The sequence below is a fragment of the Cervus canadensis genome, chromosome 21 (assembly GCF_019320065.1).
Source record: "Cervus canadensis isolate Bull #8, Minnesota chromosome 21, ASM1932006v1, whole genome shotgun sequence".
In the NCBI taxonomy this organism is placed as follows: Eukaryota; Metazoa; Chordata; class Mammalia; order Artiodactyla; family Cervidae; genus Cervus; species Cervus canadensis.
The window spans coordinates 27,245,900-27,261,535 of NC_057406.1; the positions used below are offsets into that span (position 1 = coordinate 27,245,900).

General features: G+C 34.8%; 1 protein-coding gene across 1 annotated transcript in view; it reads left to right on the forward strand.

The window, feature by feature from the left end:
- The window catches only part of PIK3C2G (phosphatidylinositol-4-phosphate 3-kinase catalytic subunit type 2 gamma), a 409,785-nt gene that overhangs the window by 24,507 nt on the left and 369,642 nt on the right, over positions 1-15,636 (forward strand). The window contains exons 3-5 of the mRNA XM_043441512.1: positions 944-1,026; positions 5,983-6,140; positions 11,767-11,881. Coding sequence (XP_043297447.1) covers positions 944-1,026; positions 5,983-6,140; positions 11,767-11,881 — 356 coding nt within the window. The remainder of the gene's footprint in view (positions 1-943; positions 1,027-5,982; positions 6,141-11,766; positions 11,882-15,636) is intronic.

The following is a 15,636-nucleotide window of genomic DNA, read 5'->3' on the forward strand; positions in this document are numbered from 1 at the left end:
ATGTATGAACATGGCAGTTTTAAACCCAACCACATCCAGAAATATACTGAATACATTCCAAACTAGATAAGAAAGACAAGTGTTATTTACAAGAGTCAAATTTGAAAAACATAGGTACAGATAGTTTGAAAGTAAAAGAATCAACATATTTAACATTCAACCAGCAAAACAAAGCCTTGTGTCATTACAAATATCAGAAAAAGTACAGTTTAGAAAGAAAATGGTCATTTCATAATAATAAAAGGGTCAATAGGAAACATAAATTTAAGTGCATATATACCTAATAACAGCTTCAAAATATATAAAGCAAAGATTTTTCTTTTAAAGTTAATCATATACCTACCCTCTGACTGAATCATTTCTGCACTAATTCAGAAGAAGTGAAACACATGTCCAAAAAACACTTGCATATGAAAATTAATATTTTTCTTTACAATACCCCAAAACTACAAACAACACACCTGTCCATCAACAAGAAAATGGGTAAACAAACTGTGGAATAGTAATGAAAAAGGATACTACTAATAGGCAATAAAAAAGATAAACTATTGATAATGTATGACAGCACAAATTTTAAAACATGGATGATTTAAATGAAAGAAGACAGAAACGCAAAAGCATATACACTTAATCTATGGTGACAGAAATGTGAATTAACAGTTACCAAATAGATGTTGAGACTGATGGAAGGAGATATGGGGGAACTTTCTAAAGTGATAGAAATGTATATTTTGATTGGATATTAATATTCATAGTTGCATACATTCCTCAAAGTTCAAATATAAATATATTTAAGATTTATGTATTTTTCCATTTGTATTGTTTCAGTAAAGTTTTAAAAATAAAATTAAAAGCAGAATGGCTTTTTAAAACAAAATAAAAATTTTAGAATTGTATTTACCTTTTCTGCACACAAAACTATTTTAACAGTTTTTACTTTAAGCTGACAGGTTGTTCCATTCAGCTGGTTGAAGTAGCTCAAGGCAGTAATATGAGTTTGGCATCCTTTTGCAACAAAGTAAAAAAGTGAGTGCTGCTATTTCATTCAACTTTGACATTTCTACAACGTGCATGAATTTGTCTATTTTAACATCCCTGAACAGACTAATCTTGCATATAGAATGTTAAAGCTCTATAATTTTTAACATAGTTAAAAGTATAAATGTATTACACAGTAGTTCATTAATCAACTTCTGGTATTGTTTTGTTGTTTACAGTCAAATAAAATTTTCCCCTGAAAATCTGCTAAAGATGAATGTTTTATAACTTTGGGCTTGCTCATGCTGTTTGCTAATAGCTTGGTTTGCAGTAAATTAACTTCTCATTTAACTGGCACATATGTGACTGACTTCTGTGGCTCTGTCCAAAACTAGCATGAATTTATCCTTCTTACCTGGAATATACTATTTAGAACAATGAGAATACCTTCTGCTTAATAACTCAATCTTACCCTGAATAGGTTGACAGAATGCTGAACAAATGCATGGGTGTTTGTCCACTGAAAAACAAACTCGATCACTAGGGGATATTACCAAGAAATCACAGATCCCCTTTTTGCTAATCTAAAAAAAAACTTCTAAAGGTAGATGCCTCCTTTTTAAAGACCAATCTCTAATAAATCAATGAAAACTTATATAATGCCGTTTCTTCTTTTGCTCAGATTTCTGAAATTTTTGAAAAATTAGTGCACTTTCATTTTAATTATCTTGATTTTTATATTTTTGGACTGTTTTAAGTGTAATAAATATACATACAAGTAAACATTAGTTTATTTATCACCTATAGCAGCTGCCTGCTGAATGATCATTTGGGATTAAAGAGGTGAACCATTTATTTAATCATTATCATAAAAAGCTACCTGAGTCCCTAGTAACTAATTCATGTATGAGAGAGATTCAAACAAAGAACAAGCAAGAAAACTGAAAAGCAAGGTCAAGTTAAAAAACCTTGTTACCATACTGGAATAACCAAAGGGCACATGTATACAAAAATAAAAAAAGCATTTCAAATCCATGAACCCATATTCAATCTTTAATTAATTTCTTGCTCCAGTTCACAAGAAAATTTTAAATGGCACTTTGGATTCCTAAATTAGGATCTTTAAAGACACCAATATTGATTCTTTCAAGAATAAGCTACCCACTGTAACAACCTGACAAGCACTGCCAGGAACTTGACACTTTAATAAAATTTAAGATGTGATAATTTCTACTCTCGAAGCATGGGAAATAGCTCTCTTAATATCACAAGGTAGTACTTGGTATAGCTTCATCAAAAAACACTTATTAGTCTCTCCCATAACTTTTATCCCCAAGAGAATTTAGTATGTATTCTTTGATGAAACCTTCTTAATAGTGACATAAAAATATTTTATGGGATGGTTTGTCAGTAGCTCATGGTACATTTTAAAATTCTTAGATGGAATTTTTCTCAATAGTTTCTTTCAAAGTAACCATGAGTACTAAAAAAAAGACAACCAAACAATAATAAATATTAAAGTAGTAAAAAGAAGACAAAGGTTATATTTACACATTTACTTTTTTGGTTTTCAATAATTTTTGTTGGCATGTACTCATATAAAATAAATTTATATATGCATAATTTTTTGTCCATAAACACACTGTTCACTCAACAACAATTTTTTTGAGGACCTACTGTGTGCTACCAAAAATATTTAGATATCTAAATATCCAAAGCTCTTTCATTCAAAAAAAGACCAAATTGAATTTGAAAGACAACTTTCTTAAGAGAGTCTCCAAACTTTCTGAAAAGCCATAGTAGAATGGATTTATGTATCCAATTTCATTTGTGTTTTTTCCTAATACTTAAATAAACATACCTAAAAATGCTGTTAACATTCCTGCTATACACCCTTCAAGAGGCTCTCTAATTTATGGAATTTGGTTTCCTATTATGACATACTTTTAAGCCATATATCTCAAGAAATATAGTTTTATGATACAATAAAATATCATAGTGAGACAGGAGACAGATGGGTCCCAAACTATGCAGCCAGAGTTTGTCCCCTGTAGACAGATACTCCAAAATAAGAGTGAGAGAGGAGTTGAGCCCTACCCAGTTAAGAGATAAAAGATCCCATATTCCTCATTCTTGATGTCAAAGAGATCTTCCCAACTACACATGTGCAGGAAGGCTCCCTGAAGGTCAAAAAGGAAGGTGGTTCCAGGGCATAGTAGGTAATGTCAATATCCAATAGCACATTCGCTAGAATGCATCTTGGCTAAGAGATGTGCCTGCACCCATGGAAGGACCCTGGGATAAACCAAATACAGACTCAGAACCATGCAAAGCAAGATGAATGGCCAAAGGAAACCCAGAAGAAACACCCCATAAAAGGGATTCAAACTCCTGTGAGGGCATAACTTTCTCTCTGAGCCCACCCATGTGCCTATCCACATGTGCTCTTTTCCTCCTAATAAACACTTTACTTGTTTCACTACTTTCCATCTCTATGTGAAAATTCACTTCTACACATCTGATGGGCCAGGGCCTTGTCACTGGTCACTGAGGGTCTAGTGGTTAGGATTCAGCGCTCTCACTGCCATGGCCTGACTTCAATCTCTGGCCAGGAACCTAAACCATGCTTTAAGCTGCTGCAGGCAAAGGCCATCAGAGAGCAATAGTCAAAGTCGCTCAGTCATATCCAACTCTTTGCAACCCTGTGGACTGTAGCCTGCCAGGCTCCTCTGTCCATGGAATTCTCTAGGCCAGAATATTGGAGTGGGTAGCCATTTCCTTCTCCAGGGAATTTTCCACCCCAGTTCTCCTGCACTAGAGGTGAATTCTTTACTATCTGAGTCACCAGAGCAATAGTACACACAAAAAAATTTGGGCCCACAGTAGATGCTCAGTGAAGATTTAGGAAAAGAAAGAGTCATGAATTTACATTTTAAATTTAATTCTCCAAAATGGTAGAAGGTTAAATCATGCATGTATGCATTGAGTAGTATCTTATCATATGGTTGAATGCTAGATCATCCAGCATCTCAATTCAGAAATGGAGTGCAAACCTTTGATGGAGGGTAAAAGAAGGAAGAGTGGCCTATATGTTTATCCTCAACAGTGGTTCTTGAACTGTAGTAGTATTGACTTATTTGGAAAACTGCTGGGAGAAAAAAATGGGGGTGGGGGTGGGAATCCTCCACTTACCTACTGAGTCAAAAGCTTTGGGGATGGAACCCAGAAAACAAGGTGATCCTTATGTATGCCAGGCCCATTGGATGAACATGTACTTTTCCACTTGTGAGGTCCCTTAAGGAAGGGATGTTTTGGTAGAGTTTAAGCGTACGGAGATGGAACTACTTCACTGAGCCTACACTACTTTAAAGCTGCATAAATTGTTAGGATGAATGTCAAGGATGTAATATATCTGATATATTACACAGAATGCATAATTTTTCATTCAGGAAAAGTACTAGAAAGTTTAGGTTTCTGCAAAATTAACAAAAAAGGAAAAATAATCCAAGATTTGATATTCATCATCAAAAGCATTTTAAGTAGCTAGTTACAAATTTTATGTTATATTCTACATGTGGGCATAAAAATATAGCTCTACAGGGATTCAGCTATAATGATATATAATGATAATTATGATACATTACATGCATATATTGCTTTACATTCTACAAAAGTCTTTTATATGCCTTTTCTCACATAAAATTTTAAAGTAGATATAAATATCCTCATTTGTGCAAACAAAGAAACTGGTCAAATAACTTGCCTCTGACCATAAAACTACTGAATATGAGAGTCAGGGTTCAAACTCAAGGCTCCTGGCTCCAAGGAGAAACTATTTTGCAATTCTCTGACTCTGACACAGCAAGTAATTGTGCAGAAAGTACAAATGACTTCTGGGCTCAATTATTTATGTAAAATCCAAATATTTGTGTAAAATCCAAATCTTAAAGAAAATGAGCTGCCAAGAATTGTACTTACCAATGTGACACAAACAAGAGAATTTAACCATCAATAAATAAATAAATGAGTGACTTCTGGCTTGAGAAAGGCACAAGTTCAGGCTTCAGAGGAAATGTCAATGAAGCCACAGTCACTGTTCAGGGTGAATTTTCATATTTTATAAATGACAATGTATTCTTTTTTCATCAGCAAAATGGGTTTATTTGGGAGAAGCAAAAAATTACAATTTGGGACATGTAATTATGGAAAACCACAGGCAAGTCCCAGTAAAGCAAAGGAGAGGAAAACTTTCATAAAGGAGAAGGGGAAGTTGGGAGGGGCTATTACAAAAATCCATCAGAGACAAAGGGAGTTTCCCAGTAAAGTGGCTCTTCATTGGCTGACTTGTGACAGCCTCTCACTGACTGAGTTGTTGCCAGGCAAGGAAAATCTTTTCTCTTGGAAATCTGGCAAATGGTATTATCCCCCATGGGATTGTCAGGCATTAGCCATCGGGTAGGTCTAATGAAATTTCTTTCTATTATGTCACAAAATTCCTTTTCCAAGTCTGCTTGGCTGACTGTGTAGTTGTGCACTGGCAAAAAGTTTTCCATTCAATAAAGCATTTAGAAGCATTTGTGGAACCCCTTTTATGTTCATGGACTGTGTTGAGTGATGATGGGATACAAAAATGAGTATATCATAGTGTGTGTGTGTGTGTGTGTGTGTGTGTGTGTGTGTCTGGTGGGATACAAAAAGGAATGCAATACAGTGTGTGTGTACATTTGTGGGAGAGAAGGCAACAATAGCAACTGTTCCTCTCTTGTTTTTGCTGGACAATTTATTCCTAATTGCTTCAAATGAGATGCACCGGAGAAAACTTAAAGACCAGACATTTACAGTTGGTTTTGGTTTAACTGTAATCTTTACCAATCTGGCCTAGCTAACAGCACTGTACCACGAATCAGCTGCTGGCTACTTTCCTATATTAAATCTTCTATTGCAAACCCTGCAAGAAGTTTCTTAAAATCTTGTCCTAAGCACTTTTTCACATATATTTTTCAGAATAAGAGAAACATATCATGCCACTGACATGGATTCCAATTCTGGGAAGATTTGGAGCACGACTACAGCATTTCCATATAAGCTCTTTTCTAATACTAAATTTAATATAAATATTTTTACTGATAACTCAACACAAGGACTTCATTTTATCCCATGTGGTAAGTAATCTTGCAAATAAGTATAAAGCTGGTATGAGCTGCCTAACCTTGAGCCCACAGTCTGAAGTCATTAAAAGAAGTATTAGCTAGTATTTTGCCCTGAAGTGAAGTAACAGGAAAACAGCTGGAAATCTTTTAACATTTGTTTAGCTATTGTTTCAAAGAACTCTCTCCATAGCTCACCCCAGGACACCTTATTTTCCTGCTATGAAATAGCAAGTATAGCAAGTTTTTAGCATATTAAAAATAAAAGCTAAATTTCAAAAAGATTCTAGAGAAAGGCTACATGTAAGTGGAAATGGCTGTTCTTATCCTTTAGAAACAACTCTTTTATTCAAAAGTAAATAAACTGGGAGATGGAATAGACATTGATACACAGCCTGTATCTTCAGAGTAAGAACTGTAATAGTCCTGTCAGTCCAGCATAGTTAGCAGATCTACTGAATCAGTCTCTGCAGATGGATCCCAGGCATCTATCTTATCAAACTCACCAGATGATTCTTACTTCTCTAAAGGTTTAGAATCTCTTTAAGTTGTTTAATATATATTTCACTGTTACAGTCAACCTTTTTGCAAAACAATTTTTTTCTTCAAACAACCTCTGTTGCTACTAAGTTTCTATCTATCAACTGCTGTTCCTTGACAAATTGTTGTTCTGTTGCTAAGTCATGTCTGACTCTTCCACCCCATGGATGGCAACACATCAGGCTTCCCTGTCCTTCACTATCTCCTGCAGTTTGCTCAAACTCATATCCATTGAATCAGTGATACCATCCAACCCTCTCATCCTCTGTTGTCCCCTTCTCCTCCTGTCTTCAATCTTTCCCAGCATCAGGGTCTTTTTGGCTCTTCACATCAGATGGCCAAAGTTACTGGAGCTTCAGCTTCAGCATCAGTCCTTCTGATGAATATTCAAGGTTGATTTCAATTTTTTAATTGAAGTAGAAGTATTAGTCACTCAGTTATGTCTGACTCTTTGTAACCCCATGGACTGTAGTTTCATTATGACTACCAGATTTTGTTGGTTTTTTTTTTCTTTCTTACTTTAGCTAAGGCTCCAAGTTAGTACAGATGACTACAAACATAACAATATTACGTAGGGGCATTAGGATCATCTGCTTTAAAACTAACAGAAACCAACTCCTGCTGATGTAAGTTTAAAAAAAAAAATTTTAAGGATTACAGGTATTTCTCTGGAATTTAGGAGTAGGAATTCATAAAACATTTGGGAAGAAAACTCTGATATACAAGCAGTCCAAAATTCCTGTATGTCTCTCACCTTATCTCCTCTCTTTATAATTGTTTCTTATGTTTCTCTTACTTTCTGCTGACTCATTTCCCTTACTTTTCTGAAACACATGGAAAGCCAGACTCAAGCTTAAATGTTATTTGTCAGCCACCTTAAGAAAGTTCAATCTCTAAAGAAAGTTCACTCTGTTGGATCTGTTACCAAACTCAGGTTTGGCTGCCCACTGCTAAAAACCAATAATCAGGAGGAATTATTAAAGGTGCTTTAATCAGAAAAGCCAGTAATCTGTGGAGAAGATGGACTCATGCCCCAAGGCCACTCCAAAGATTCTGCTCAGCCCTGACAGTTTTTAAAGGGAAACAAGTAGGGGAAGAATCTCAGTGAATCATGGAGGCAGAAGGCTGGGTTCTGCATTGTTCTCTGTTCTGTGGAGGTTGACTGACTCTCTCTCTTCAGATGTTATCTTGCCTGTGGGACATGTCTGCAGGATCGCTAAGGGGGGTGGGGTGTTACTCTAGAGAACTAATCATTCTTTAACTACTTAATTCTTCATCTTACTTCTTTTTCTCTCATAAAAGAATCAACAGGTTAATTAGGTTCTTTCAAGGTTACAGGGGAACAGAAATGGGCAAAGAGAAAAGGGGCAAAAGAGCTGCTTTCAGGTCCACATCCTATTTCTGAAAACAGGGTTCTGACTGGACAGCCAGGGCCAATGCTGTTGCACCTTGATCCTTTCAGAATGATATTCAGATATCATAAAGTTGACTTCATAAAGTCAAGTTGACTTCAGTTGCTGGAGAAGAAGAAAGAATTATGAACTAAGGAGACCACTCCTGATCTTCCAGTTTATAATATTTAATTTCCAGTATTGGATTTGGCAAGCCAGAGGCCACTTTTGACTTTTACAAGAAGTTTCAGTAAAGTGATTAGGTCTTTGTGTTAAGTGTTAGAGATGTACAGTGGTAAAGAGGATGTCTGTGGCCTCAAAGATACTAAGAGTGTTTATAAGAAGGAGGAGGAGGAAGGGACAGATTAGGAGAAGGAAGAAAAAGTAGAGGGGGAGACAAGACACGTTTATGGAAATATACAGAGTAGTGTATGCTACTCTTAGGAGAAAAACTTCTCCTTTGCCCATTTAAATTTGAAGTGGGATTAGGACTGTGACATAATTGACAATAGACAGATTAACAGGACAAAAGGCAAGGTTTCTTTACACTGGCATGCAGGGGCTATTCATTAATGAGTGACCTGCTGAAACTCAGAGGTAAACATTTATATAACAGCATAATATAAAAATGTGTGCAGTAGGAGGTGTTTAAACTTCAGCTAGAAAAAACAATGATTATATATCTTTTAATGCTAGTGGGTGTGTGGTCTGTCTCCTTTCTGGAATTTGCAGGAAGCTCTCTCAGAAGGAAATTAATAGCACCTGTATTATGAGACTTGGCTTTATTCAGATAAGAAAAGTACAGATAAGATTTCAAATGTTTTCATTTTAAAGTAATTTTTATGCCAAAATTACGATCCCTTTGCTACTTTATATTAGTGCTTTACTAATAATATAGATGTACTCTAAAGAATAAGATTCTGAAGAGCATTTCAAGAATGACCAATAAAAGACAGAAGCTGTTGCTAGAAACTTAAGGAATAAGGAAATCTAGACAGAAAGAGGAGGAGACGGTGAAAGAGTCTTATCCAAAGAGAATTGTTTCCCCCAGAGTGAGAAAATAGAATCCTTCTGGAGGAGCAGGTGTTTTGAACAAGGTCTTCTCTGCTTCTACAATCTTCAGCTATCACTTCAGTGAAGAAGATTCCCTGTCCTTTTTCCAACTCCAAAGTTATTCTAAAGCCAGTGTCTTCACTGTCTAGATTTAGATGACACATAGTTGGAATTGTATTAGGAAGTCATTTGTGACCTGAAAAACGGTAGAAATCAGTTTGCAAAGATTAAAGAGTAATTGAGAACTATTATCAGAAGTTAAGTACTCTAAAGAAATTTGGCAGTAATGAGAAGGTGAAAATTAAACAAATAAATAAGATACTATCCTTAAGGGAATATAATGGAAGAGGAGTGATTTTATTGGAATATTAAACAGAAAAAGAACATTTTAAAGAAAAGACAAAAGCATCTTTAGAGTGGGGAATACTACATATATATAAGAGAGGGAATTAAATTGATGGAACAACAAACCAGTGATGGAAGAATCATATGTGAAGAAGTTAGATTTAATAAAAAGCAAGGATACTCCAGCTCACTGGAAAAGACCCCGATGCTGGAAAGATTGAGGGTAGAAGAAGAGGGGGATGACAGAAGATGAGATAGTTGAATGGCATCACTGACTCAATGGACATGAGTCTGAGCAAACTCCAGGAGATAATGAAGGACAGGGAAGCCTGGTGTGCTGCAGTCCATGGGGTCACAAAGAATCGGACATGACTTAGCACTAAGCAAAACAACAGTGATACTTTTGTATCAAAAGAGATGTAAAGGGATCAAGAAGGATGCATAAACACTAGATTTAAGCTGCAAAGTAGCATAATTTAAAGAATCACGAGTGGGTCTTCGCCTTTTCAATATGGTAGGCAATATGGTCAACAGATTGAGAAGGGTTGTATGAAGTTGGCAACTATGAGAAACTGGAAAAAGGATCATATTAGCTGCCAAATTGAAGATACAGGTATAAAATCTACTTAAAATAAACCATGGTACTTGTTGGCTTACCATATGGATGAAAAGTTTAACTTACAGAAACTTAACTGTTTGGCTTCAAGGAGAGAAATGGTAATTTCAGACACAGACATGCTGAATTTGAAGTGATAATGAGACATCCAAAGAGTAACATGAGTAGTAGTAGAAGACATGAGACCAAAGCACAGAAGAGGAGTAACAGCTAGAAACTAGCTTATGGAGTCCTTCATGTAAACTGCAACAATTAACTGTAGTGAAATAATGAATTCGTACATACTACAAAATAGCATAGTCAACACAGTCTTGGAAATGGGAAAGTCAAATTAATTAAAATAAACTGGAGTCTTTGGAGATATTTCCCTGCCATTTTACGTTAGCAATGCTCTCCCCTTCTTTCCAAAGCCTTTCCAGTCTTGATTTTGCCTGTGGCTATATTTTATTTTAGCTTCAATTCATAATATTTCAGTCAATATTACCAAGCAGTAGCACATATAAGATTCTCTCTCCTATGTCAGGGTATTTCTATAATCTCTAAATCCCTGATGATCACTACCGTTTGTCTCTCTAACCATTTTATTGATAACAGCTTGATCTCCCATAAAATACACACTTTTAAATCCAGCATTATATGCTTCCTTTTTTCCTTCATGGCAAGTTCAATAATACCACTTACACTACGTTTTGTTAGCCAGTCTGTGACAAAAATCTTTCCCAATGGTTTGGCGGTAAAAGAAGTCACATCAATGTAAACATATAATTATAAGCAAAACTCAACTTGAATAAGTGCAATTGAGGATTTGCAGTATGCTGTTCAAATCTTCAATAAGGATCATCAATACAATCTGTTGTACCTACTTTCATTCAAGATCACATTGAAAGCATTTTTGGCTGTGTGCTTGGCCTCTCAGTCATGTCCAACTCTCTGGTCCCATGGATTGTTCCCCAACAGGTTCCTCTGTCCATAATTTCTAACTATTATCATACATGATAATGAATCCCTCTTTATCATCTATAAATAGAAAATATTTCATAGGCAAACATAATTAAACAGTATATGTGTGTCATTATGGGGAGATATTGTAGAATGTGAATATGAGATGGCAAAGGGTTTTTACCCTATAATATGCTGACACTTTTGAGTCCTAAGGAAGGTGAAGAAAAAGAGCACATGTCCTTCAAGGTTATTATAATGCTGTCCAAGACAGAATCTGGGGTGATTCTGCACAGGAAAGGAAGAACGATCAGGTGTGAAGACTCAGAATTATTAACAGCACCAGCTTTGGAAGCTGCCATATTTGGGTTAGACTCCTGGCTTGCCACCTAGCATTCACTCTGTATATCTCCTTGGTATCTCTCAAATCTCTAAGGATAACCACAGTAGAACATTCTTTTTTTAATGCAGAAGCTACCATTACCAAAGATTTCAGAATGAGAAATGAAATACCTAGCTCTGTTCGATTATATGAAGACAGAGTGATCAAAGAAAATGCAAAGAATACTTTAAAAAAAAAATCTCCACATATAATCAGACCAGTAAGTGTGATGCATCTCATTTTAATTCCTCTTGATAGAGCTAGACAGTTATAATAGTTCATAATGCGTGCATCATTTTTTGTGCTCAAAATCTTTTACTTAGCCAATATATAATGAGCTCTTATTAACATTTTATTATTCAATCTTATTTTTAGCTAATTATCTTGTCAAAGACCTAATTGCAGAAATTCCACATTTTTGCACAAATGACCAGTTACTCCCCAGAGATCATCTTTTAAGTATATGTGGCCATGAAGAATTTTTACAAAAGTAAGTATCTTATTAAGGTAAATTTTGATCATTGTTAATCTATATTAAGCAGCATTTCTTTGCTTTTAATCAGACTGTGAAAATACTCTATTCATAATCAATTTTGCTCACTTTAAGGTGAATTTAAAATTTTGTGTCATACTAACAGTCTTATTCTTGGTTTGATTTTGTATTTTGTGTATTTAAGTGACCTGTAACTAGGGTGACCAACTATCTCAGTCTGTTCAGACTGAGGCTGCTCCCCAGACATGGGACTTTCAGTTCTGAAATCAAGAAAATCTTGGGGAACCCAAGTTATCTTACTTGTGACAAAGCTTAGTAGGATTGATCACAATTTAAACAATAAGTTATTTTGCAATAAGTAAATTTTTTGATTCAGAACAATATTAGCATGTTGTTTAAATACATTTCAAAATCACAGAGTGTATGAGTATGACAATTATAATATTTTCATAAAAAACTAAGTTTTAAAATACTTTCTTCAGTTCTTTATTCAGGGAGCTCAGTAAAATAATTAGAGAAGTCTATTCTTATGTATATACTTATTTGATAGAAAAAAAAAAACTTAACTCTTCTTAATGTACCACAATAACTATTGTCCTAAAATTCCCTAAAGACAAACTTTGAAAATATAACACAGACTTAAGAAAGGAAGTACTAATATTTCTCTCCTGCTATCATGTTATTTCTCTCCTGGTATTTATATTTCCTCATTGTGTTTCCATCAGTACCTAAAGATTGAAAACAGTCTTATGGGAAGTAAAAATGTATTTCTTTTGAGACACCCATTGTCACATGTCATTGCTATTCCACCATGAATATGCTTGAAAGTATCTTGTGGGTGATTTTCCTTTATTGTGCAATGTTAACTGCAAATGATTTTTAAGACTGATTATTCTCCTTTCTTTGTTCCCAGTTACAACAAAATCATTTTATTCTTTCTTTCTTGTTAATATAAACAATAGATTTTTTAATGTTTTTATATTATTTTATTAAAATTCATTTACCTGGGTTGATTAAGATAGGAAAGTTGCCAAGTATTAGTGTAGGTTAATTAGAGTTAGTTATTATCTAATGAAAATTGAAGGATAGGTACATATCTGGAATTTGCTTACTATTTAAGAATAATAGCCTATGAGGACTGATATGACTACTTTAATAAGCAGAATATTCATTACTAATCTTTCTAATAGCTAAAGGAATATGTATTTCATTCAAATTTTTTTCATGTATTCCGACATAATTTGTCTTAAAAATACATCCTTAAAGACTTGGATATCTGCTCTTATTTCTCTGTAGAGGGAACACAGGTAACATGTAATAAGTTAATGATGCAATAAGTAATAATTCAAACTCTAACAGTTATAGTATGACAATTCATCTGAAGTACTTAACTAATTTTGATTGTAATAATAATATTAATAGTCATCATTTATCAAGTGCTAATTATGCCCCTGTCTCAAATTGGGTAAACATCTAAGTCTGATAACATATCAAAGAGATAGATACCATAATGATCCATTTTACAGATGGACAATCTGAGACCTTCATCAAGGTTACACAACTAGGAAGTCGGTAGGGTCAAGCCTGAACTCAAACTCAGGATTGGCTACCTGCATAACCTTGGCTCTTAACTATGCTACCGCTGCTAAGTCACTTCAGTCGTGTCCGACTCTGTGCTCTTAACTATAAAACAACATTAAAAAAGCTCTTGAGTAAGACCCAGAAAATGGCTAATGGTTCTTCATGCTGGAGCGTGGGGTAGAAAATACTTGCAGTTTTTCAGGGGTCTACAGGATAGGTGTGCAGGAATTACAGTATTCCAGTTCAGCACCTACTGGGCACACAGGTGTGCAAGTGATTTGGTTTATCATTGAGATACAAACATGACTTAAAATATAATCGTTGCCTTCTTCCTTGACTAAGGAATTCATAAAACTATGTAATTAGTTATTACAAAGTCTTTTTGTGAGGGCACTATTAGTTTTTGTATATACCAACTACCTGCAGGTCAAAAAGAGACATGGATTAACAGCAAGAATAAGGAAATGGTGCAAAAGAAAGTCAATGATTAATTTGTATTTAAAGGGTAAATACTGAGGAAAGAACTCAGTACTGTATGACAAAATGATAACAGCTTTGGAATATATAAAATGTGCATAAATTTTTAAAGAAGTAATTATTAAGATTAAAAAAAAAAGCTAAGAATGTGACTGGAAATTCAGTGAACAAGAAAGTAAAGTGTTTAAGGACAAACATGCAGTTAAAACAATGAGATGCCATCGTTGGCTTACAAGTTGTTAAAATATTTATTATGATGAAATTCAGTGGGAAAAATGGACAAAATCCAAAAAGCTGCTGGGAATTTAAACAGAGCATGCTCTAAAGGAAATTTTGTCAAAAATGTGTCAGACATCTATAGAAATGTGTCAAAAACATATATGTGTTCCAGCAATTCTGCTTCTACAAATATTTCTAAAGAAACAATCATAATTATACAAAAAAGACTTACAAAATACTACATTCACCATAGAATAATTTCTAATAGTAATAAAAAAACTAAATCTCCATCAGTATTCAACAACAGTGATAAAATAACTTCATTATATACAGTTTCATGATATATAATAATTTCATTGTATTAATATATAAATTAATAGAAAATACAGTATCATAAATCTTGATATGAAAACATGTGTATCCCTGATGGCTCAGATGGTAAAGCATCTGTTCACAATGTGGGACACCCAGGTTCAATCCCTGGGTTGGGAAGATCCCTTGGAAAAGGGAATGGCAATCCACTCCAGTATTCTTGACTGGAGAATTCCATGCACAGAGGAGCCTGGCGAGCTACAGTTCATGGGGGTCGCAAAGAATCATACACAACTGTGTGACTAACATACATACATATCATACCTTTTAAGGGTGAAAAGATATATTTTCAATATATTGACCATATTTTCAATATATCACCATATTTTAATATATTAATATTAGTTAAAATAAGTATACTACTATTTGGAAAATAAATAGAAATCCTACATATGAAAATGTAATCCTATACGGTAAATGAGATCTTATACACTAAAATGCTAGAGTAGCTATTCCTTGAAAAAGAACTACAATAAAGATAATATTTATTCTTTTTTTACTTACAAAACCTCAACAATAAGCATGTCTTTTTTGCTATCAGGAGATTAAGGAAACAAATTATTCTGGAGGCTGGGAGAAGTATTTAAGTGATCGTATGAATAATAACATATGCTTAAACGAGGGTTGGAAACTGGAGTTAGAAGAACATATGAAAGATGACAGAGTTTAACCTATAGTAGTAGCAGTGGGGCTAAACAGGAAGTATTAAATCCCTAGGGTATTAAAACGGTGAAATTAATGGAACTTGGCAAGTAAATGTGTGATGATTGAAATACAAACACACAATGTGAGAGCTGTGAGTTATAGGATTTGGGGGTGGGGGGGCTATGGGCTTCCCAGGTGGTGCAGTGGTTAAGAATCTGCTTGCCAAGCAGGAGACATGGATTCGATCCCTGGGTCAGGAAGAGCCCCTGGAGAAGTGAATAGCAACCCAGTCCAGTATTCTTGCCTGGAAAATTCCATGGTGGGCTACAGTCCATGGAGTCACAAAGAGTCAGACATGACTGAATGACTGAGCATGCACACAGACACTGAAGACTGTAGCCAACAGGCAGCCTCTCAGCTAGCTTGGAGGAACTGCTCTGAAGAGTTAAGATGAGATT